This window comes from Scyliorhinus torazame, chromosome 12 (assembly GCF_047496885.1).
Source record: "Scyliorhinus torazame isolate Kashiwa2021f chromosome 12, sScyTor2.1, whole genome shotgun sequence".
Taxonomy (NCBI): domain Eukaryota; kingdom Metazoa; phylum Chordata; class Chondrichthyes; order Carcharhiniformes; family Scyliorhinidae; genus Scyliorhinus; species Scyliorhinus torazame.
The window spans coordinates 66,157,907-66,182,606 of record NC_092718.1 but is presented as its reverse complement, the minus strand read 5'-3'; the positions used below and the strand labels follow the sequence as shown (position 1 = coordinate 66,182,606).

The window sequence follows — 24,700 nt, the reverse complement described above, 5'->3', positions numbered from 1 at the left end:
ACCTGCTTCCTTCAATAATTTGTTCATAAATTTCCCCTGGTCCCTATGTTCCTGCACCTTTTGAATTATACTCTTTATGTCATATTGTCTCTCTCTGCATTCTTCACACCAAAATTAATCTTTTCACATTTCTCTAGATTAAATTGTATCTGCCACTTGTCTGCCCATTCTACAACCTATGTTCTTTTGGATTCTATCGCGGTCCTCACATTTCACAATGCTTCCTGTTCTTATGTCATCTGCAAATGTTGAAATTGTGCTCTGTACGCCCAAGTCTCGACTATTAATATGAAACAGGAAAAGTAGTGGTCCTAGTATCGAACCCTGGGGAAATCCCACTGTGTACCTTCTGACCGTATAGTCTGGAAAACAACTGTCGCCACCAACCTCTGTTTCCCGTCACTCAACAACTTCAAATCTATGCTGTCACTCTCCCTTTCTCCCCATGGGTTTCAACTTTTTTGGCAAGCCTATTATGTGGTGCTCATTGAATGCCTTTTGGAAGTTTATGTGTATCATACCAATTGCTCCACCCTCACCAACCCTCTGTTACCTCAACCAAATCTTTGATCAAGCTAGCTCCAGCCAGCACAGTCATAATGGGCCCAGTGACCTCCTATCTGTGAGGGCCTGCCAATAGGAGGAGAGTGAGAGGCAGCCCCACTGCCTTGGCAATCAGCACTGGTAAGGACTGTGTGCAGCTGTGCTCTGAGGGTGTGCTGGCACGGACTCTCTGTCCTGGAGCAGCCAGGCATTGCTTTGGTCACCTCTGGACACTGAGCATGCCAGAGTCCTGCATGTGGATTGCATGTAGACCTGTGTAAGATAGGGAGGAGGCGGCACACAGCCTGAGGCCTGTGGGATCGACCTGTGTAAGATAGGGAGGAGGCGGCACACAGCCTGAGGCCTGTGGGATCAATCGGTGTAATATAGGGAGGAGGTGGCACTCAGCCTGAGGCCTGTGGGATCGACCTGTGTAAGATAGGGAGGAGGTGGCACACAGCCTGAGGCCTGTGGGATCGACCCGTGTAAGATAGGGAGGAGGCAGCACACAACCTGTGGCTTGTAGGATCGACCCGTGTAAGATAGGAGGAGGCAGCGCACAGGTTGAGGCCTGTGGGATCGACCTGTGTAAGATAGGGAGGAGGCGGCACACAGCCTGAGGCCTGTGGGATCGCCCTGTGTAAGATAGGGAGGAGGCGTCACACAGATTGAGGCCTGTGGGATCGACCTGTGTAAGATAGGGAGGAGGCGTCACACAGATTGAGGCCTGTGGGATCGACCTGTGTAAGATAGGGAGGAGGCGTCACATAGCTTGAGGCCTGTAGGATCGCCCTGTGTAAGATAGGAGGAGGCTGCACACAGCCTGAGGCCTGTAGGATCGCCCTGTGTAAGATAGGGAGGAGGCGGCACACAGCCTGAGGTCTGTAGGATCGCCCTGTGTAAGATAGGGAGGAGGCGGCACACAGCCTGAGGCCTGTAGGATCGCCCTGTGTAAGATAGGGAGGAGACGGCACACAGCCTGAGGCCTGTAGGATCGCCCTGTGTAAGATAGGGAGGAGGCGGCACACAGCCTGAGGCCTGTGGGATCGACCTGTGTAAGATAGGGAGGAGGCGGCACACAGCCTGAGGCCTGTAGGATCGCCCTGTGTAAGATAGGGAGGAGACGGCACACAGCCTGAGGCCTGTGGGATCGACCTGTGTAAGATAGGGAGGAGGCGTCACACAGCCTGAGGTCTGTAGGATCGACCTGTGTAAGATTGGGAGGAGGCGGCACACAGCTTGAGGCCTGTAGGATCACCCTGTGTAAGATAGGGAGGAGGCGGCACACAGCTTGAGGCCTGTAGGATCGCCCTGTGTAAGATAGGGAGGAGGCGTCACACAGATTGAGGCCTGTGGGATCGACCTGTGTAAGATAGGGAGGAGGCGTCACATAGCTTGAGGCCTGTGGGATCGACCTGTGTAAGATAGGGAGGAGGCGTCACATAGCTTGAGGCCTGTAGGATCGCCCTGTGTAAGATAGGAGGAGGCTGCACACAGCCTGAGGCCTGTAGGATCGCCCTGTGTAAGATAGGGAGGAGGCGGCACACAGCCTGAGGTCTGTAGGATCGCCCTGTGTAAGATAGGGAGGAGGCGGCACACAGCCTGAGGCCTGTAGGATCGCCCTGTGTAAGATAGGGAGGAGACGGCACACAGCCTGAGGCCTGTAGGATCGCCCTGTGTAAGATAGGGAGGAGGCGGCACACAGCCTGAGGCCTGTGGGATCGACCTGTGTAAGATAGGGAGGAGGTGTCACACAGCCTGAGGTCTGTAGGATCGACCTGTGTAAGATAGGGAGGAGGCGGCACACAGCTTGAGGCCTGTAGGATCACCCTGTGTAAGATAGGGAGGAGGCGGCACACAGCTTGAGGCCTGTAGGATCGCCCTGTGTAAGATAGGGAGGAGGCGTCACACAGCCTGAGGTCTGTAGGATCGCCCTGTGTAAGATAGGGAGGAGGCGGCACACAGCTTGAGGCCTGTAGGATCGCCCTGTGTAAGATAGGAGGAGGCTGCACACAGCCTGAGACCTGTGGGATCGACCTGTGTAAGATAGGGAGGAGGCGGCACACAGCTTGAGGCCTGTAGGATTGCCCTGTGTAAGATAGGAGGAGGCTGTACACAACACAATACGTTCGGCCAGCACATATCCAACTCCAGTGAGCATCCTGGAGATGTCGCAGAATTGAGGAACGGGAACCTTGACAGTTGTTCTCAAATTGTCATATATTCTGTTTTAGAAAACTGTTACTCAGAAATATCAAAGGAACAGTTCCTGAACAGGAATAAATCCACGTTATAGAAATAAGAACAGGATCATGTCCGAAGAATGTTTTTAAAGTGTTTCTGTGGTGACTGTGGTACATTTTAGAAAGTAATGATATCAATAGCAAGGTTATAAAACTAATCAAATCCAGCAATATGTCAGATTGGATTAAAACACCCCCACCCTTTTTTAAACACATAGTTATAAGTAATTTGGCTGCAAAATGTGTCTCCAGCATAGTGTCCCTAATGTATAATGTTCGTATCAGGCGTTGGACAGGGCTTCAGTGACAGTGCAGTAGCTATTTCATGGGTTTCTCATTCTCTTTTCACACACTTACCAGTCTTTAGACACAGTTTCTGCCTTCAGTACAGCCATTACCCTGCCTTGCGGGAAGCCAGACTGGTTTTCCACCTCAATAACAATGATATCCCCACATTGTCTGAAATCAAATGGAACACAGCTTTGAGAAAGGGACTTAGACTCTTAGAGCAACATTCAGTAACAAAGAACAGACCAGTGCAGTATGCTCGCTGGGGGAGTGCAGCACAGCAGCAGTGTGCTCTGGGAGGGAATGCAGTGTCGGAGCAGTGTGCTCTGGGAGGAATGCGGCACAGCAGCAGTGTGCTCTGGGGGGATGCAGTACAGCAGCAGTGTGCTTTGGGGGTATGCAGCTAAGCAGCAGTGTGCTCTGGGGGGATGCAGTACAGCAGCAGTGTGCTTTGGGGGTATGCAGCTAAGCAGCAGTGTGCTCTGGGGGGATGCAGCAAGGCAGCAGTGTGCTCTGGGGGGATGCAGTACAGCAGCAGTGTGCTTTGGGGGTATGCAGCTAAGCAGCAGTGTGCTCTGGGAGGGATGTAGCTAGGCAGCAGTGTGCTCTGGGGGGATGCAGCTAGGCAGCAGTGTGCTCTGGGAGGGATGTAGCTAGGCAGCAGTGTGCTCTGGGGGGATGCAGCAAGGCAGCAGTGTGCTCTGGGGGGGATGCAGCTAGGCAGCAGTGTGCTCTGGGGGGATGCAGCAAGGCAGCAGTGTGCTCTGGGGGGATGCAGCAAGGCAGCAGTGTGCTCTGGGGGGGATGTAGCTAGGCAGCAGTGTGCTCTGGGGGAATGCAGCTAGGCAGCAGTGTGCTCTGAGGGAATGCAGCTAGGCAGCAGTGTGCTCTGGGAGGGATATGGCTAGGCAGCAGTGTGCTCTGGGGGGGATGTAGCTAGGCAGCAGTGTGCTCTGGGGGGATGCAGCAAGGCAGCAGTGTGCTCTGAGGGAATGCAGCTAGGCAGCAGTGTGCTCTGGGAGGGATGTAGCTAGGCAGCAGTGTGCTCTGGGGGGATGCAACAAGGCAACAGTGTGCTCTGTGGGGATGCAGCTAGGCAGCAGTGTGCTTTGGGGGGATGCAGCAAGGCAGCAGTGTGCTCTGGGGGGATGCAGCTAGGCAGCAGTGTGCTCTGGGAGGAATGTAGCTAGGCAGCAGTGTGCTCTGGGGGGATGTAGCAAGGCAGCAGTGTGCTCTGAGGGATTGCAGGACTGCAGCAGTGTGCTCTGGGGGGGATGCAGCTAGGCAGCAGTGTGCTCTGGGGCGATGCAGCTAGGCAGCAGTGTGCTCTGGGGGGGATGTAGCTAGGCAGCAGTGTGCTCTGGGGGGATGCAGCAAGGCAGCAGTGTGCTCTGGGGGGATGCAGCAAGGCAGCAGTGTGCTCCGAGGGAATGCAGCTAGGCAGCAGTGTGCTCTGGGAGGGATGTAGCTAGGCAGCAGTGTGCTCTGGGGGGATGCAACAAGGCAACAGTGTGCTCTGTGGGGATGCAGCTAGGCAGCAGTGTGCTTTGGGGGGATGCAGCAAGGCAGCAGTGTGCTCTGGGGGGATGCAGCTAGGCAGCAGTGTGCTCTGTGGGGATGCAGCTAGGCAGCAGTGTGCTCTGGGGGGATGCAGCAAGGCAGCAGTGTGCTCTGGGGGGATGCAGCTAGGCAGCAGTGTGCTCTGGGAGGGATGTAGCTAGGCAGCAGTGTGCTCTGGGGGGATGTAGCAAGGCAGCAGTGTGCTCTGAGGGATTGCAGTACTGCAGCAGTGTGCTCTGGGGTGATGCAGCTAGGCAGCAGTGTGCTCTGGGGGGGATGTAGCTAGGCAGCAGTGTGCTCTGGGGGGATGCAGCAAGGCAGCAGTGTGCTCTGGGGGGATGCAGCAAGGCAGCAGTGTGCTCTGAGGGATTGCAGTACAGCAGCAGTGTGCTCTGGGGCGATGCAGCTAGGCAGCAGTGTGCTCTGAGGGGTTGCAGTACAGCAGCAGTGTGCTCTGGGGGAATGCAGCTAGGCAGCAGTGTGCTCTGGGGGATGCAGCTAGGCAGCAGTGTGCTCTGGGGGAGGGATGCAGCTAGGCAGCAGTGTGCTCTGGGGGAATACAGCAAGGCAGCAGTGTGCTCTGAGGGATTGCAGTACAGCAGCAGTGTGCTCTGGGGCGTAGCCGCTAGGCAGCAGTGTGCTCTGGGGATGCAGCTAGGCAGCAGTGTGCTCTGGGGGAATGCAGCAAGGCAGCAGTGTGCTCTGGGGGGATGCAGCAAGGCAGCAGTGTGCTCTGGTGGGATGCAGCAAGGCAGCAGTGTGCTCTGGTGGGATGCAGCAAGGCAGCAGTGTGCTCTGGGGGCATGCAGCAAGGCAGCAGTGTGCTCTGGGGGGATGCAGCAAGGCAGCAGTGTGCTCTGGGGGGATGCAGCAAGGCAGCGGTGTGCTCTGGGGGAATGCAGTACAGCAGCAGTGTGCTCTGGGGGGATGCAGTACAGCAGCAGTGTGCTCTGGGGGGATGCAGTAAGACTGCAGTGTGCTCTGGGGGGAATGCAGCAAGGCAGCAGTGTGCTCTGGGGGGATGCAGCAAAGCAGCAGTGTGCTCTGGTGGGATGAAGCAAGGCAGCAGTGTGCTCTGGGGGAATGCAGCAATGCAGCAGTGTGCTCTGGGGGGAATGCAGCAAGGCAGCAGTGTGCTCTGGGGGGATGTGGTAAGGCAGCATTGTGCTCTGGGGGGATGCAGCTAGCCAGCAGTGTGCTCTGGGGGAATGCAGTACAGCAGCAGTGTGCTCTGGTGGGATGCAGCAAGGCAGCAGTGTGCTCTGGTGGGATGCAGCAAGGCAGCAGTGTGCTCTGGGGGGATGCAGCTAGGCAGCAGTGTGCTCTGGGGGAATGCAGCAAGGCAGACGTGTGCTCTGGGGGGATGCAGCAAGGCAGCAGTGTGCGCTGGGGGGATGCAGCAAGGCAGCAGTGTGCTCTGGGGGAATGCAGTACAGCAGCAGTGTGCTCTGGGGGGATGCAGTACAGCAGCAGTGTGCTCTGGGGGGATGCAGTACAGCAGCAGTGTGCTCTGGGGGGATGCAGTAAGACAGCAGTGTGCTCTGGGGGGAATGCAGCAAGGCAGCAGTGTGCTCTGCGGGGATGCAGCAAAGCAGCCGTGTGCTCTGGGGGGATGCAGCTAGGCTGCAGTGTGCTCTGGGAGGGATGTAGCTAGGCAGCAGTGTGCTCTGGGAGGATGCAGCAAGGCAGCAGTGTGCTCTGAGGGAATGCAGCTAGGCAGCAGTGTGCTCTGGGGGGATGCAGCAAGGCAGCAGTGTGCTCTGGGGGGATGTAGCAAAGCAGTGTGCTCTGGGGGGATGCAGCAAGGCAGCAGTGTGCTCTAGGGGAATGCAGCAAGGCAGCAGTGTGCTCTGGGGGGATGCAGCAAGGCAGCAGTGTGCTCTGGGGGGATGCAGCAAGGCAGCAGTGTGCTCTGGTGGGATGCAGCAAGGCAGCAGTGTGCTCTGGGGGGATGCAGCAAGGCAGCAGTGTGCTCTGGGGGGATGCAGCTAGGCAGCAGTGTGCTCTGGGGGGATGTGGTAAGGCAGCATTGTGCTCTGGGGGGATGCAGCTAGCCAGCAGTGTGCTCTGGGGGAATGCAGTACAGCAGCAGTGTGCTCTGGTGGGATGCAGCAAGGCAGCAGTGTGCTCTGGTGGGATCCAGCAAGGCAGCAGTGTGCTCTGGGGGGATAGAGCTAGGCAGCAGTGTGCTCTGGGGGAATGCAGCAACGCAGACGTGTGCTCTGGGGGGATGCAGCAAGGCAGCAGTGTGCTCTGGGGGGATGCAGCAAGGCAGCAGTGTGCTCTGGGGGAATGCAGTACAGCAGCAGTGTGCTCTGGGGGGATGCAGTACAGCAGCAGTGTGCTCTAGGGGGATGCAGTACAGCAGCAGTGTGCTCTGGGGGGATGCAGTAAGACAGCAGTGTGCTCTGGGGGGAATGCAGCAAGGCAGCAGTGTGCTCTGTGGGGATGCAGCAAAGCAGCCGTGTGCTCTGGGGGGATGCAGCAAGGCAGCAGTGTGCTCTGGGGGAATGCAGCAAGGCAGCAGTGTGCTCTGGGGGGATGCAGCAAGGCAGCAGTGTGCTCTGGGGGAATGCAGTACAGCAGCAGTGTGCTCTGGGGGGATGCAGCAAGGCAGCAGTGTGCTCTGGGGGGATGCAGCAAGGCAGCAGTGTGCTCTGGGGGAATGCAGTACAGCAGCAGTGTGCTCTGGGGGGATGCGGTACAGCAGCAGTGTGCTCCAGGTGATGCAGCTAGGCAGCAGTGTGCTCTGAGGGATTGCCGTACAGCAGCAGTGTGCTCTGGGGGGATGCAGCAAGGCAGCAGTGTGCTCTGGGGGGATGCAGCAAGGCTGCAGTGTGCTCTGAGGGATTGCAGTACAGCAGCAGTGTGCACTGGGGGGATGCAGCTAGGCAGCAGTGTGCTCTGGGAAATGCAGCAAGGCAGCAGTGTGCTCTGGGGGGATGCAGCTAGGCAGCAGTGTGCTCTGAGGGATTGCAGTACAGCAGCAATGTGCTCTGGGGGGATGCAGCAAGGCAGCAGTGTGCTCTGGGGGGATGCAGCTAGGCAGCAGTATGCTCTGAGGGATTGCAGTACAGCAGCAGTGTGCTCTGATGGAATGCAGCTAGGCAGCAGTGTGCTCTGGGGCGATGCAGCTAGGCAGCAGTGTGCTCTGGGGGAATACAGCTAGGCAGCAGTGTGCTTTGGGGGAATGCAGCTAGGCAGCAGTGTGCTCTGAGGGAATGCAGCTAGGCAGCAGTGTGCTCTGGGAGAATGCAGCTAGGCAGCAGTGTGCTCTGGAGGATGCAGCTCGGCATCAGTGTGCTCTGGGAGGGATGTAGCTAGGCAGCAGTGTGCTCTGGGGGAATGCAGCAAGGCAGCAGTGTGCTCTGGGGGGATGCATCAAGGCAGCAGTGTGCTCTGAGGGAATGCAGCTAGGCAGCAGTGTGCTTTGGGAGGGATGTAGCTAGGCAGCAGTGTGCTCTGGGGGGATGCAGCAAGGCAGCACTGTGCTCTGGGGGGATGCATCTAGGCAGCAGTGTGCTCTGGGGGATGCAGCAAGGCAGCAGTGTGCTCTGGGGGATGCAGCAAGGCAGCAGTGTGCTCTGGGGGAATGCAGCAAGGCAGCAGTGTGCTCTGGGGAATGCAGCAAGGCAGCAGTGTGCTCTGGGGGGATGCAGCAAGGCAGCAGTGTGCTCTGAGGGAATGCGGTAAGGCAGCAGTGTGCTCTGGGGGATGCAGCTAGGCAGCAGTGTGCTCTGGGGGAATGCAGCAAGGCAGCAGTGTGCTCTGGGGGATGCAGCTAGGCAGCAGTGTGCTCTGGGGGAATGCAGCAAGGCAGCAGTGTGCTCTGGGGGGATGCAGCAAGGCAGCAGTGTGCTCTGGGGGAAAGCAGCAAGGCAGCAGTGTGCTCTGGGGGATGCAGCTAGCCAGCAATGTGCTCTGGGGGGATGCAGCAAGGCAGCAGTGTGCTCTGGGGGAATGCAGTACAGCAGCAGTGTGCTTTGGGGGGATGCAGCTAAGCAGCAGTGTGCTCTGGGGGAATACAGCAAGGCAGCAGTGTGCTCTGGGGGGATGCAGCAAGGCAGCAGTGTGCTCTGGTGGAATGCAGCAAGGCAGCAGTGTGCTCTGGGGGAATGCAGCAAGGCAGCAGTGTGCTGTGGGGGATGCAGCTAGGCAGCAGTGTGCTCTGGGGGAATACAGCAAGGCAGCAGTGTGCTCTGGGGGGATGCAGCAAGGCAGCAGTGTGCTCTGGTGGAATGCAGCAAGGCAGCAGTGTGCTCTGGTGGAATGCAGCAAGGCAGCAGTGTGCTCTGGGGGAATGCAGCAAGGCAGCAGTGTGCTGTGGGGGATGCAGCTAGGCAGCAGTGTGCTCTGGTGGAATGCAGCAAGGCAGCAGTGTGCTCTGGTGGAATGCAGCAAGGCAGCAGTGTGCTCTGGGGGGATGCAGCAAGGCAGCAGTGTGCTCTGGGGGAATGCAGTACAGCAGCAGTGTGCTCTGGGGGGATGCAGCTAGGCAGCAGTGTGCTCTGGAGGGATGCAGCAAGGCAGCAGTCTGCTCTGAGGGAATGCAGCTAGGCAGCAGTGTGCTCTGGGGGGATGTAGCAAGGCAGCAGTGTGCTCTGAGGGATTGCAGGACTGCAGCAGTGTGCTCTGGGGGGGATGCAGCTAGGCAGCAGTGTGCTCTGGGGCGATGCAGCTAGGCAGCAGTGTGCTCTGGGGGGGATGTAGCTAGGCAGCAGTGTGCTCTGGGGGGATGCAGCAAGGCAGCAGTGTGCTCTGGGGGGATGCAGCAAGGCAGCAGTGTGCTCCGAGGGAATGCAGCTAGGCAGCAGTGTGCTCTGGGAGGGATGTAGCTAGGCAGCAGTGTGCTCTGGGGGGATGCAACAAGGCAACAGTGTGCTCTGTGGGGATGCAGCTAGGCAGCAGTGTGCTTTGGGGGGATGCAGCAAGGCAGCAGTGTGCTCTGGGGGGATGCAGCTAGGCAGCAGTGTGCTCTGTGGGGATGCAGCTAGGCAGCAGTGTGCTCTGGGGGGATGCAGCAAGGCAGCAGTGTGCTCTGGGGGGATGCAGCTAGGCAGCAGTGTGCTCTGGGAGGGATGTAGCTAGGCAGCAGTGTGCTCTGGGGGGATGTAGCAAGGCAGCAGTGTGCTCTGAGGGATTGCAGTACTGCAGCAGTGTGCTCTGGGGTGATGCAGCTAGGCAGCAGTGTGCTCTGGGGGGGATGTAGCTAGGCAGCAGTGTGCTCTGGGGGGATGCAGCAAGGCAGCAGTGTGCTCTGGGGGGATGCAGCAAGGCAGCAGTGTGCTCTGAGGGATTGCAGTACAGCAGCAGTGTGCTCTGGGGCGATGCAGCTAGGCAGCAGTGTGCTCTGAGGGGTTGCAGTACAGCAGCAGTGTGCTCTGGGGGAATGCAGCTAGGCAGCAGTGTGCTCTGGGGGATGCAGCTAGGCAGCAGTGTGCTCTGGGGGAGGGATGCAGCTAGGCAGCAGTGTGCTCTGGGGGAATACAGCAAGGCAGCAGTGTGCTCTGAGGGATTGCAGTACAGCAGCAGTGTGCTCTGGGGCGTAGCCGCTAGGCAGCAGTGTGCTCTGGGGATGCAGCTAGGCAGCAGTGTGCTCTGGGGGAATGCAGCAAGGCAGCAGTGTGCTCTGGGGGGATGCAGCAAGGCAGCAGTGTGCTCTGGTGGGATGCAGCAAGGCAGCAGTGTGCTCTGGTGGGATGCAGCAAGGCAGCAGTGTGCTCTGGGGGCATGCAGCAAGGCAGCAGTGTGCTCTGGGGGGATGCAGCAAGGCAGCAGTGTGCTCTGGGGGGATGCAGCAAGGCAGCGGTGTGCTCTGGGGGAATGCAGTACAGCAGCAGTGTGCTCTGGGGGGATGCAGTACAGCAGCAGTGTGCTCTGGGGGGATGCAGTAAGACTGCAGTGTGCTCTGGGGGGAATGCAGCAAGGCAGCAGTGTGCTCTGGGGGGATGCAGCAAAGCAGCAGTGTGCTCTGGTGGGATGAAGCAAGGCAGCAGTGTGCTCTGGGGGAATGCAGCAATGCAGCAGTGTGCTCTGGGGGGAATGCAGCAAGGCAGCAGTGTGCTCTGGGGGGATGTGGTAAGGCAGCATTGTGCTCTGGGGGGATGCAGCTAGCCAGCAGTGTGCTCTGGGGGAATGCAGTACAGCAGCAGTGTGCTCTGGTGGGATGCAGCAAGGCAGCAGTGTGCTCTGGTGGGATGCAGCAAGGCAGCAGTGTGCTCTGGGGGGATGCAGCTAGGCAGCAGTGTGCTCTGGGGGAATGCAGCAAGGCAGACGTGTGCTCTGGGGGGATGCAGCAAGGCAGCAGTGTGCGCTGGGGGGATGCAGCAAGGCAGCAGTGTGCTCTGGGGGAATGCAGTACAGCAGCAGTGTGCTCTGGGGGGATGCAGTACAGCAGCAGTGTGCTCTGGGGGGATGCAGTACAGCAGCAGTGTGCTCTGGGGGGATGCAGTAAGACAGCAGTGTGCTCTGGGGGGAATGCAGCAAGGCAGCAGTGTGCTCTGCGGGGATGCAGCAAAGCAGCCGTGTGCTCTGGGGGGATGCAGCTAGGCAGCAGTGTGCTCTGGGAGGGATGTAGCTAGGCAGCAGTGTGCTCTGGGAGGATGCAGCAAGGCAGCAGTGTGCTCTGAGGGAATGCAGCTAGGCAGCAGTGTGCTCTGGGGGGATGCAGCAAGGCAGCAGTGTGCTCTGGGGGGATGTAGCAAAGCAGTGTGCTCTGGGGGGATGCAGCAAGGCAGCAGTGTGCTCTAGGGGAATGCAGCAAGGCAGCAGTGTGCTCTGGGGGGATGCAGCAAGGCAGCAGTGTGCTCTGGGGGGATGCAGCAAGGCAGCAGTGTGCTCTGGTGGGATGCAGCAAGGCAGCAGTGTGCTCTGGGGGGATGCAGCAAGGCAGCAGTGTGCTCTGGGGGGATGCAGCTAGGCAGCAGTGTGCTCTGGGGGGATGTGGTAAGGCAGCATTGTGCTCTGGGGGGATGCAGCTAGCCAGCAGTGTGCTCTGGGGGAATGCAGTACAGCAGCAGTGTGCTCTGGTGGGATGCAGCAAGGCAGCAGTGTGCTCTGGTGGGATCCAGCAAGGCAGCAGTGTGCTCTGGGGGGATAGAGCTAGGCAGCAGTGTGCTCTGGGGGAATGCAGCAACGCAGACGTGTGCTCTGGGGGGATGCAGCAAGGCAGCAGTGTGCTCTGGGGGGATGCAGCAAGGCAGCAGTGTGCTCTGGGGGAATGCAGTACAGCAGCAGTGTGCTCTGGGGGGATGCAGTACAGCAGCAGTGTGCTCTAGGGGGATGCAGTACAGCAGCAGTGTGCTCTGGGGGGATGCAGTAAGACAGCAGTGTGCTCTGGGGGGAATGCAGCAAGGCAGCAGTGTGCTCTGTGGGGATGCAGCAAAGCAGCCGTGTGCTCTGGGGGGATGCAGCAAGGCAGCAGTGTGCTCTGGGGGAATGCAGCAAGGCAGCAGTGTGCTCTGGGGGGATGCAGCAAGGCAGCAGTGTGCTCTGGGGGAATGCAGTACAGCAGCAGTGTGCTCTGGGGGGATGCAGCAAGGCAGCAGTGTGCTCTGGGGGGATGCAGCAAGGCAGCAGTGTGCTCTGGGGGAATGCAGTACAGCAGCAGTGTGCTCTGGGGGGATGCGGTACAGCAGCAGTGTGCTCCAGGTGATGCAGCTAGGCAGCAGTGTGCTCTGAGGGATTGCCGTACAGCAGCAGTGTGCTCTGGGGGGATGCAGCAAGGCAGCAGTGTGCTCTGGGGGGATGCAGCAAGGCTGCAGTGTGCTCTGAGGGATTGCAGTACAGCAGCAGTGTGCACTGGGGGGATGCAGCTAGGCAGCAGTGTGCTCTGGGAAATGCAGCAAGGCAGCAGTGTGCTCTGGGGGGATGCAGCTAGGCAGCAGTGTGCTCTGAGGGATTGCAGTACAGCAGCAATGTGCTCTGGGGGGATGCAGCAAGGCAGCAGTGTGCTCTGGGGGGATGCAGCTAGGCAGCAGTATGCTCTGAGGGATTGCAGTACAGCAGCAGTGTGCTCTGATGGAATGCAGCTAGGCAGCAGTGTGCTCTGGGGCGATGCAGCTAGGCAGCAGTGTGCTCTGGGGGAATACAGCTAGGCAGCAGTGTGCTTTGGGGGAATGCAGCTAGGCAGCAGTGTGCTCTGAGGGAATGCAGCTAGGCAGCAGTGTGCTCTGGGAGAATGCAGCTAGGCAGCAGTGTGCTCTGGAGGATGCAGCTCGGCATCAGTGTGCTCTGGGAGGGATGTAGCTAGGCAGCAGTGTGCTCTGGGGGAATGCAGCAAGGCAGCAGTGTGCTCTGGGGGGATGCATCAAGGCAGCAGTGTGCTCTGAGGGAATGCAGCTAGGCAGCAGTGTGCTTTGGGAGGGATGTAGCTAGGCAGCAGTGTGCTCTGGGGGGATGCAGCAAGGCAGCACTGTGCTCTGGGGGGATGCATCTAGGCAGCAGTGTGCTCTGGGGGATGCAGCAAGGCAGCAGTGTGCTCTGGGGGATGCAGCAAGGCAGCAGTGTGCTCTGGGGGAATGCAGCAAGGCAGCAGTGTGCTCTGGGGAATGCAGCAAGGCAGCAGTGTGCTCTGGGGGGATGCAGCAAGGCAGCAGTGTGCTCTGAGGGAATGCGGTAAGGCAGCAGTGTGCTCTGGGGGATGCAGCTAGGCAGCAGTGTGCTCTGGGGGAATGCAGCAAGGCAGCAGTGTGCTCTGGGGGATGCAGCTAGGCAGCAGTGTGCTCTGGGGGAATGCAGCAAGGCAGCAGTGTGCTCTGGGGGGATGCAGCAAGGCAGCAGTGTGCTCTGGGGGAAAGCAGCAAGGCAGCAGTGTGCTCTGGGGGATGCAGCTAGCCAGCAATGTGCTCTGGGGGGATGCAGCAAGGCAGCAGTGTGCTCTGGGGGAATGCAGTACAGCAGCAGTGTGCTTTGGGGGGATGCAGCTAAGCAGCAGTGTGCTCTGGGGGAATACAGCAAGGCAGCAGTGTGCTCTGGGGGGATGCAGCAAGGCAGCAGTGTGCTCTGGTGGAATGCAGCAAGGCAGCAGTGTGCTCTGGGGGAATGCAGCAAGGCAGCAGTGTGCTGTGGGGGATGCAGCTAGGCAGCAGTGTGCTCTGGGGGAATACAGCAAGGCAGCAGTGTGCTCTGGGGGGATGCAGCAAGGCAGCAGTGTGCTCTGGTGGAATGCAGCAAGGCAGCAGTGTGCTCTGGTGGAATGCAGCAAGGCAGCAGTGTGCTCTGGGGGAATGCAGCAAGGCAGCAGTGTGCTGTGGGGGATGCAGCTAGGCAGCAGTGTGCTCTGGTGGAATGCAGCAAGGCAGCAGTGTGCTCTGGTGGAATGCAGCAAGGCAGCAGTGTGCTCTGGGGGGATGCAGCAAGGCAGCAGTGTGCTCTGGGGGAATGCAGTACAGCAGCAGTGTGCTCTGGGGGGATGCAGCTAGGCAGCAGTGTGCTCTGGAGGGATGCAGCAAGGCAGCAGTCTGCTCTGAGGGAATGCAGCTAGGCAGCAGTGTGCTCTGGGGGATGCAGCGAGGCATCAGTGTGCTCTGGGGGGATGCAGCAAGGCAGCAGTGTGCTCTCGGGGGATGCAGCAAGGCAGCAGTCTGCTCTGAGGGAATGCAGCTAGGCAGCAGTGTGCTCTGGGGGGATGCAGCAAGGCAGCAGTGTGCTCTGGGGGGATGCAGCAAGGCAGCAGTCTGCTCTGAAGTGAATGCAGTGCAGTAGCACTGCGCTCTGGGAGGGCTGCAGTACAGTAGCAGTGTGCTCTGGAGGGAATGCAGTGGAGTAGCAGTGTGTTCTGGGAGGGCTGCAGTACGGCAGCATTGCGCTCTGGGAACTATTCAGCATGGCAGCAGTGTGTTTTGCGAGAGTGAATGAGCACAAAGTGGATCAGCACATTATTGGTGGTAATAAATATTACTTAACAATAGAAGATATGATTCACCAGCTACTTGCTTTTTATTAGTACTTAATTGTTTTATTGATTTTAATCTGCCAGTTGTTTAGACTCAGTCCCTGAGCAGCAATACTCAGCAGCCAATGAACTTCGGCTTTCCTGTATCGAGGCTTGATCTTTCTTGTCATTCCTGTTGTTCTACAACTGCAACAGTTTGCCTCTGGCTCCATCACTGACCCTTTCTGAAGGCCAAGTGCAATCCCCCAAGCCGGGTTCCCGATTTATTCTCTCACTCGGTTCTAGCGATTCCCTTCCAGCACTATGAGGAAAAGGCGGGGCTGTGGGCTAATTTTGGATTGGTGTCGGGCTAAGGGAGATAGCGAAGCAGTGAGATTAGTTTGGGATTGATACAGGGCTTGGGCAGGGGGCGACGTTAGGTTTAGGTTGATGGAGGAGAGTTGTTGGGCGAATGGCTTCCTCTGCTTCACCAGAGCTTTGTGCTCTTCCTCCAAGTGTGCAGTGATGCACAATACTGCTTTATTTGAAATGTTAAAACAATTTGATAGAATATAGGGTGAAACTATTTCCTCTGGTATTCTTAAAATCAGGGTCGGACATTTGGGAATTAAATCAGGAAGCACTTCTCCACGGAAATCAGAAACTCTTTCTCCCAGAAAGGCCGAGAACGTTAGAAATCAGTTGGAAATTTCATTGGGATTAATTTTTGTTTAATTAAAGGCACTGGAATATGCAGCTAAAAGAGGGGAATGGGAATGAGCTACAGATTAGCCACAATGTAACTGAAGATGGTGCAGGCGTGAGGGGGTGAATGATTTAATCTTAATACTATGTTCCACTGCTCCTGGCTCTCAAACATGTTGCTGCTACGATTACCCCTTTAACAGAGCAGTGCCTATTCCTTTCCAAACCTGCTATCACATTACCCGCCCCCCCCCTCTAAAAATCACACTTTTGGTCATTCCTCCATCTCCCTCCTTCCTTCTCCAAGATCCTCAACACTGGATTAAATCTGACTAACTTGTTTTAAACAAGTGATGGGACCATTTCTGGGCGCCAACTCTGATCGTTTACGAGTTGTGCACAGAGGAGGGCCAATGGGAGTGCCGGAGGCTCTGGGTCCTGCTGCAATACATGGGAGTCTGTGAGGGCATCTCAAGATGGAGGAGCCCTCTCTTGACCTCAAACAAAGTACAAAGGGCGGGATTCTTCGACCCTCTGCGCCAAAATCGTGCTCGGCGAAAGGGCAGAGAATTACCCAAAATAGGCCCCCACGCCGGCACGCGATTCTCCGGCGCCCGGAGAATTGCCGCCAGTCACGCGCGCGCGATCGACGCGGCGCAGGTTGGGGGCCGTTGGAAAAGGCCACCCCGGCGATCCACCGCGATCGACCAGCCGAGTTCCCACCGGCGTGGTTCTAATGTGGTTGCACCCGATGGGAACTCAGAGTCGCGGCTGATGTAGCCATTATAGTGGGGGGGGGGGGGGGGGGGGGGGGCATGGGGATCGGACACCAGGGGGGGGGGCCGCGACGACGGGCAGGCCCGCGATCGGGGGCCTTGCGCCTAACACCATGGGCTCTTATCTTATTTTGCAAACAGTGGCCATTCCCATGAGGACCTTCTGGTCCTGAATTGACTCTTCCTAGAGAGTGATGAAGAAGAATCCCTTGCAGCACTGAGTGACCGCTTGGAGATTGAGGTCCTAGAGATTGTTTCAGCTTTCCCATTGTTGGATGCACTTCATGATGTCTGTTGTCTTTTTAGAATAATCAGCTGTGTTTGTATTGGTTGAGCAGCATTCAGGGGCGTCATTCTCCGCCGGCGGGAGTCTCCGTTTTGCCGGCGCCGGGGGGTTTCCCGACGGCGTGGGGCTGCCCCACAATGGGAAACCCCATTGACCGGCCGGTGTTACGGAGACTCCCACCGGCCGGTCGGGGCAGAAATGTGGCGGGGCGGGATGGAGAATTTCGCCCCTGATCTTAGTTCCACTGAATGTTTTTAAAAAAAATTTAGAGTACCCAATTATTATTTTTTTCCAATTAAGGGGCAATTTAGCATGGCCAATCCACTTAACCAGCACATCTTTGGGTTATGGGGGTGAATCCCACACAGACATGGGGAGAATGTGCAAACTCCACACGGACAGTGACCCAGGGCCGGGAGTCGAACCCAGTTCCTCAGCACTGCAGCCCCAGTGCTAACTTCTGTGCCGCATGCTGCTCCTTAATCCACTGTTGTGATGCTTAACTTATTCCCTGTTTTCCATGAAGAATCTTCCAAAGAGAATGCGTTGCACAAGTCCAGGTTTGAGGAACACACTGTTAGAGAGCTGGCACCTTCCCAGGATGAAAATCAAATGGCACAAACCCTTCAGTCCCAGCTCAACGGCTTCTTCCCTCCACACTGACTCTTACCAACTTTTACAGATGCACCATAGAAAGCATCCTATCTGGCTGCATCACAGCCTGGTATAGCAATTGCTCGGCCCAAGACCACAAGAAACTTCAGAGAGAGTCGTGAACACATCCCAGTCCATCAAACAAACCTGCCTCCCATCCATTGACTCTATCTACACCTGCCGCTGCCTGAGGAAAACGGGCAGCATAATCAAAGACCCCTTCCACCCCGCTTACTCACTCTACCAACTTCTTCCATCGGGCAGGAGATACGGAAGTCTGAGAACAAACAGACTCAAAAACAGCTTCTTCCCCGCTGTTACCAGACTCCTAAACGACCCTCTTATGGACTGACCTCATTAACACTACACCCCTTTATGCTTCACCCGATCCTGGTGTCTATGTATTTACCTTGTGTTGCCCTATTCTGGATTTCCTTTTATTTTCATGTACTAAATGATCTGTTTGAGCTGCTCACAGAAAAATACTTTTCACTGTACCTCGGTACAGGAGACAATAAACAAATCCAATCCAAAGAAGGTGAGACTCACAGGGAAGTGGGGGGTGGGGGGGCAGGTACGGCAGAATACCTTGACAAGGAGAGATTACCTGGCAGAAGGGGGGGGCTTTGTAAAACGCCAGATCAGGGGAAAGGAGGGAAAGAGAGCGAAAGATGGGCCGGGAGGAGTGGGTGGGAGGGGGGTGGGGGGGTGTAGAACGCTTGTTGCAACAGGCCGCACATGGCGACGACGGGAACAAGGATATCGAAAACGGCCATCTCTGTTAATCAGCCAAAGGTGGTAGCTACCTTCCTGACATGCGTATCGAGTTCTGCATCAAGGGACAGATTGTCTGTCACTGTTTGGTCCATGGGCCCCAAGCAGAATGTGCTACCCACTTTCGGCAGGATATAATGCAGTCTGGTCAGGAGCGAAGAAATTACACCCTGTCCCATCACCAAGGTCAGAGAGAACATGCTACTGGCATGGGAGAGTAATCCATGAACCTTCGTTGCCAAGTTTCCATGTGAATAATTAGCACAGCCCATCATCAGCTTGGCGGAGTTCCCTCAACAAGACGTGTTGCATTTCTGCCTTCGCTTTCAGTCTGGACAGATTGTAGAGCTTTCTGTGTGACCTAGAATGCACATTAGCTCCTTTCATATATCAGCAGGGAAGGCAAGGAATGGATTATTTTACAGAGGGGATGATCGGACATAGAGGTCTGATAATGATCTATAAATACATTATAATCATGTTCCAGACATTTAAACGTCGTGATTCCTGGCGGGGTGAGGAGGGTGGGGATAAATCGCGACAAGGCTTCCCGCCGACGTAAAACACAATTTGGGCCTCTTGTTAGATTTTCCGCTCTTGTCACCAACCCTGTCCGAGGAGAACAGGAGCAGAAAATCCCAACCAGGGATTTTCAACACTCTGAGAGAAGAAATACTACAAGGCTACTGGGAAACTGAATTTAGGGAACTTGTGTATTAATCTGCAGTTGAAGCAATAATGAGTTTAGAGTGAGGTTTTGGATGTCTCTGGGGAAGGTATGAGTTGGGTGAGAAGCATCAAGTGAATGCTCAAGAATTCACCAGAAGAAAACCATTTGCATTAGTGCCAGTTCCAATCAAGTAGTCTTTGTGTCAAGTCGTGGGAACTCTTCACTGGTTTATGTGTCTGTAAAGATATTGCTGGCTAAAGAAATACTGGGAAATTGAATAATTTTCTTGTGTTTGTATTGCGATCCTTCCAACCTTTTTGTCTGGTGGAAGATAGTTCATTTTTCTTGTTCAATGAATATTTTATCCTTTGTGTTAAAAGTTAAATCAGCAGGATCCTGGAGTTTGCTCAGTAACTTTCATCTCGATTTTCTAAAAGAAAATTAGGATCTATCACTCTGGGACCTGACTTGTCCAGCCTTAACATCAGCTGGGATCATAACACAATGCACCCCGACTTCACTGGTTGCCCCAATGAGGTCAGGTACACGGTGAATCAAGAAATCACTTTGCCATGTATGGTCAGTGATGTATTAATACTCATTCAGTTAACAGTCAGCTTGTTAAACCCCACTTTGGTCCTTAAATAGTTAAGAGATGGCAGAGAAATGAAAAATATTTATAAGAAAGCCAAGCTGAAATAGAAACAGATTATAGTTCTGTCTTAAATTAGTTGTGTAATACCATTCAAAGAAATCTACATAGACACTGCATACGATTACCATTTTCGCAGCATGTTCTATTCTGAATTTACAGACGCGCAAGTAACTGTCCTAAAACTTAGCACTTCTACTAATGAGCATTTCCAGCACCAAGGACTCAAAGTGGAACATCACACGGACTCATGGAGTGAATCCTCAAATCACTGACAGTCTGAAGAGAGATGAAACATTATCCCAATGAGGAGGAGCCCCTTCAGAGCAAAGCAGAAAATGTTTGCGGGCTCATGTTAGGAACATAGAAACATTACTGTGCAGAAATTGGCCAATTCAGCTGGTGAAGTGCAGATAGAAATGGCAACACATGAGGGAATGAGTTTGGAAAACGTAATCTCTGTACCCCTATAGAAAACATTGTAGAAAAGATTATGTCATGATGTTATATAATGATAAAAGATCAAAGCTGCATTTTCAAATTCTGTTTTTGTAACTGCTGATAATCCACCTACCTCGGTATCCAAAGGGTGTCCTTCACCGTTAAGATTTTTATAGCTTGTTGCTGTTCGACATCACCCACCAATGGGGAGATGTTGCCAGACCCATCACACGGTACATTTGACTTATCTGGTTCTTCGTAGTCAGTAGAATAAGGAATACTTGTGGGACTGGCTGGTGAACTCAGGGCATCGAATGACGACTTGGTGTTCCTGTTGACGAAGGAGCAAGATTCGGAGGAAAGGGAACAGTAATCGGTCACAGAATCAAAATGTCTTATGATCTGTGTCCCAACCTCATCATTGAAGATGATGCTGACATCCATGGAGTTGGAGTCATTCACGTCCTTGGGTGTAATGGCTGTGGCTGCTGTGGCACAGGTAGGCTGTTGGATGGGGAACATGTCTCTCAGTGGATTACAGTCACTGCACGTGTATCGTGCACAGATATGATAAGAATGGTACATCACTAAGGTGCTTGTCTTGTCATCCAGACACCAGATGGTCTCTTCCCCATTACATCCAAGGTTGCAAGTCATTGATATGACCTGAGAGGGAGGCTGATAAGGTTCCAGTCTCCGAGTTATTTCTGCAGTAAGTGTGTTTATGACCAGGATTCCAGGACCATTGCTGTACCATACTTCCGATTCACTGCTCACTGCTACCATATCGGTCACTGGGTATGCATTCTGTCGTAAGTCATTGTTGGAGATGTTGAACTGAAACTTGTTTGCCGAACGTGAGCACAGATATGAGGACCAACCCTCGGGAATTTCATTGACTAATGCGTAAACTGCGACCATTCCATCCGACATGCCAGCAAGCATGAGTGGAGATTTCTGTGATTAAAGGGATTTTAAAAAAGGTTTAAGGTTCGGAGAATATCTACAACGCAGAAGGAGGCCCATCGAATTTCCGAAAGAGCGCCCACCGTGGTCACACCCCAGCCCTTTCTCCATATCCCCCTTACCCCACCTAACCTGCAAACCTTGAACACTAAGGGGCAATTTATATTGCCAATTCACCTAACCTACACATCTTTGGACTGTGGGAGGAAACCAGAGCACTCGGAGAAAACCCACGCAGATACGGGGAGAGCGTGCAAACTCCACACAGTCACCCCAAGGCCAGAATCGAACCTGAGCCCCTGGTGCTGTGAGGCAGCAGTGCTAACCCCTGTGCCACCACGCTGCCCTGCCACAGTTTAAGCTTACAAATGTAATTCTTACACTTTTCGCAGATTAGGACGACATATATACCAGTTACACAGATTAGCCCTTCCATTAGTGACATCTCCCATGTCCTCGCGATTCAAGCTAGGAATAAGGCATGCTGACTTCTACATCTGAGACTCTGATCATCACTCCTGTCATGTGACTTGTCCTCACCTGTCAGCAATGTCCACAACACCAGATTGGATTTTGGTAAACCCACAGCACAATGTCACCCATTAGTGTGGTTTCCTTGGGGAGGTGCTGCCAATCTCCTCCCAGAACTGCAGGAGATCCTGCAGAGAAGATGATTGTTTTCTCTACCGAACGGTTTTCAGGCTGGGGGGGGGGGGGGTTATTTTGGTTATCAGGGAAGATTATCAGATAGGATGTTTCAAAGGCTGGCGCTATGGGAAGTACACCCGATAGACTGATAAGCCTGGATTCGGATTGCAAAGTTGCCTGGGGTTGAAGAGCGTTGTTGGCACAAAGGGGATGTGTGGTGGGGGGATGATGTAGAGGCGGGGGGGATGTGAGGGGGTTGGGGGGTGGGGGAGGTATTTAGGGGCGAGACATGTCAGCAAGGCAGGAATGCAACTCTTCATCTTCCTTTGATGGAGGAAGCCTTGGATAAATGTTTGAGCGCGTGGGGGGGGGGGGGACATGAACTCTGATCAGAATTCATACATAACTGTGTTGTCATTCCTGCCATCCAAGGGAAATTGCAGCTAATGTTACATGACAGGACTTTAACATTGAAAACTCATATTAAAATGACACATACAGGTGTAACCAGTACAGTACTAGAAGTGAATGTTAATACTTACAGAAATGGATTTACCCATTGAAGTTTTATGCCATTCTATTGGTTTTGAGAAGGAATTGCCAATTTTCATTACAATAGATACACCAATTAAATAATTAAGAAAATTAATACCACACAACTTTGGAATTCCTGCCCTGAGTCTCCCTCCATGTTTAATCTTGAAATTCCTTCTCTTCCCCCACCCCACCCTCAGATAGTGTGTAGATGATGTATGAGAGGTCACCCAATGTGTTTCTGGAGAGAGAAAGAATTATAAATGTTTATTATTGCTCAATGGAGCTCATGTGTTGCAGTGGGCAGTATCCCTGTCTCTGAGCCTGAAGCTCCAGCTTCCAGTCCCACACCAGGAGTTGATGGCCAAAGAAGGTGCATTCACGACGCAGCTAAACAATTGAGTGTCAAATCACAAATCCTTGGAATGTACGGACGGCAATGGCAGGCAGTAAGAGTGAGAGAGATTCCTGGCCAGCTAGGAAAGAATATTGGAGACTCTACTGCCATTATCCAAAGCTTTGGACTACTGTAAAAATGCATCTAGCCACAACAACACATACTCCTTGGGGACTGGTTGGGCCTGTTGGCTGGGCAGCCACTGTGGATCAGATTGATACCAACAGCATAGAGTTGTATGGCTCCTTGCTCTACCCATGGTGGATGTCGCGGCACTGTGAGTGGATCTGCCCTCAGGCAGAGGACTGCGAAGAGGATTGTGGTTGAGATCAGTCAATTAATCGGGTGTGGGTATGTTATGTCCCTTATGGTCTTTTGCTCTTACCTGGTTTCCCCGTGATACAGGCAAGAAACATGTAATGATGGCAGGAACATCCAGCACTCGGAGAGGCACGTTTAAGGGACACATTCCTTTCAGACTGTAAACCTGAATCTTCTGATCCTACAAGAAATAATCACAAAGTTCAGGAGGCATTAGGGAAGGAACAGAACACAGAGTTGTTAAAAAAAACCTGAATAGGAGCAAAGAATGAATTTGATCGATATATTGTGGAGTGCTATGAATGCTGAGCTCAGCTAAATATGTTTTAAAATGTCTCCTCTAATTCAAGGTAAAATAGAGAGCGGGTTACGACCTCTTCCAGAATCTGCCTGGAGACAACATCATGTGACCTCTCGTGGGGCTGGTCTCCTCGGTGGCATGGCTGTGAGCCATGTAGGTTTGCTCTGCAGACTCCGTTTAAGTGCTGCTCCCTCTTTTTGGCGGGCGCTGGCTAGTTTAAATAACTGATGTGCATCCTCGTGACACACCTAGACTCAGCGGTAGAGCACGGAAGGCAGGTCGAGGATCACTGTGAGGGCACTGGGGAGGAAGGGGGGTGGCACCATTGGGGGCTAGGGGTCAGTTGGGAATACATATGTACTGAATTAAAAATCATTGCGCGTAAGGTATATGACACCGCTGGTACTTCCTTCCACAATGCAGGCCATCTACCAATCCCCTGGCCTATCTCCCTGGGAATGGTGGTCCTGGACCCCCCCCCAACGAAGCTGGCGAGGATGAGGGCCTCCATGGCCTTCCGGGCTTGCTGGGCCCTTGCCGCTGCTGCCTGTCCTCTGGCTGGCCCTACAGGTCCTCCCCAGGCTAGTCCTCCAGCCCTTCCTGGTCCGGCACCCCCTCGGACGTGGCCGAATGTTTCTCTTCCTCCACCTCTTGCACGTCGACCTGTTGCAGTGCCAGGTTGTGGAGGGCACAGCAGGCCACCACCAAGTGGGCAACCCTCTGGGGGGTGCACTGCAATCCACTGCCAGAGTGGTCAAGGAATTGGAACCCACATTTTGTGCAGCCGATGCACCGCTTGATGACAGCCCGGGTGTCCGGATAGGCAGTGGCTGGGATTGCCCCGGTCATGGGTGCACATGATCCAGGGGTTGGTAAGGCGGACCCACGGGTGCTGAGACATGCATCCCCCCCTTCCCCCCAGTCCAGGTGCGACCCCCTCCACACGTGACGGCCTGCCCCACTCCTCCACCCCCTGACCGAGACTGCCCTCCTTCCTCAGATCCCCATAACAGCCATTCCGCCAACTTCACGTTTTTAATAAAAAAGTGTACTAATGGCACCCGCTTGACCACATGCTGGGGAGGCGGTTAGATCACGGGAGGCTGTGAGATAGGGGGTCACTCCCATCAATTGTATGGAGATTGGCTTAAAGGATGTCTCAGAGTGGTTACAGGACATTCTGGAGGGGAGGGTGAACAGCCAGTGGTTGTGGTACACATCGGTACCAACGGCATAGGAGGAGGAAACAAGTATAACAACAAAAGACAGAAAGGGGAATTATAAAAGTGATAGGCATAGAAAACAAGGGCCAGATTCAAACAGGGCCACAGTGAAAAGTTTTGGGAGCGGGACAAGTAATGTTAAAAAGACGAGCTTAAAGGCTTTGTGCTTTAATGCACAGAGCACTCGCAATAACACAGATGAACTAATCATGCAAATAGACGTAAACGGGTATAATATAATCGGGATGATGGAGACATGGCTGCAGGGTGACCAGGGATGGGAACTGAATGTCCAGGGGTATTCAATATTTAGGAAGGAAAATGGAAAAGGCAGTAGAGTTGAAGTCAAAGACAAAATTAACACAATAGCGAGGAAGGATAGTGATTTGGGGAATTGCATTAAACAGGAAATTAGAGATGTGTGCGATAAAGGAACATCTGTAATTATGGGTGATTTTAATCTGCATATTGATTAGGCAAATCAAATTAGCCACAGTACCGTAGAGGAGGAATTTCTGGAGTATATAAGGGATGTTTTTCTGGACCAACATGTCGAGGAACCAACTAGAGGGCCATCCTAGACTGGGAATCTATAATGAAGATGGAATCATTACCAATCTGGCTGTGCGAGACCCCTTGGGAATGAGCGAACATAATATGTCTTCAACATGGGAGTGAAGTAGTTGATTCTGAGACGGCATCTTAAAGTAAACTACGATGATATGAGGCTTGAGTTGGCTACGATCAATTGGGGAACGTTACTTAAAGAGGTGACAGTGGATAGGCAATGGCAAACATTCAAAGAGTGCATAGGGGAACTGCAACAATTGTTTATTCCTGCCTG

The 24,700-nt window shown here is 54.3% G+C and overlaps 1 protein-coding gene across 1 annotated transcript in view; it reads right to left on the bottom strand.

Moving 5' to 3' along the window:
• lrrk1 (leucine-rich repeat kinase 1) overlaps nt 1–24,700 on the bottom strand; it is a 246,870-nt gene that overhangs the window by 3,071 nt on the left and 219,099 nt on the right. Inside the window, exons 31-33 of the mRNA XM_072468809.1 lie at nt 22,397–22,513; nt 19,600–20,423; nt 3,144–3,245 (exon numbers count right to left, since the gene is read on the bottom strand). Of these exons, the coding sequence (XP_072324910.1) occupies nt 3,144–3,245; nt 19,600–20,423; nt 22,397–22,513 (1,043 nt within the window). The remainder of the gene's footprint in view (nt 1–3,143; nt 3,246–19,599; nt 20,424–22,396; nt 22,514–24,700) is intronic.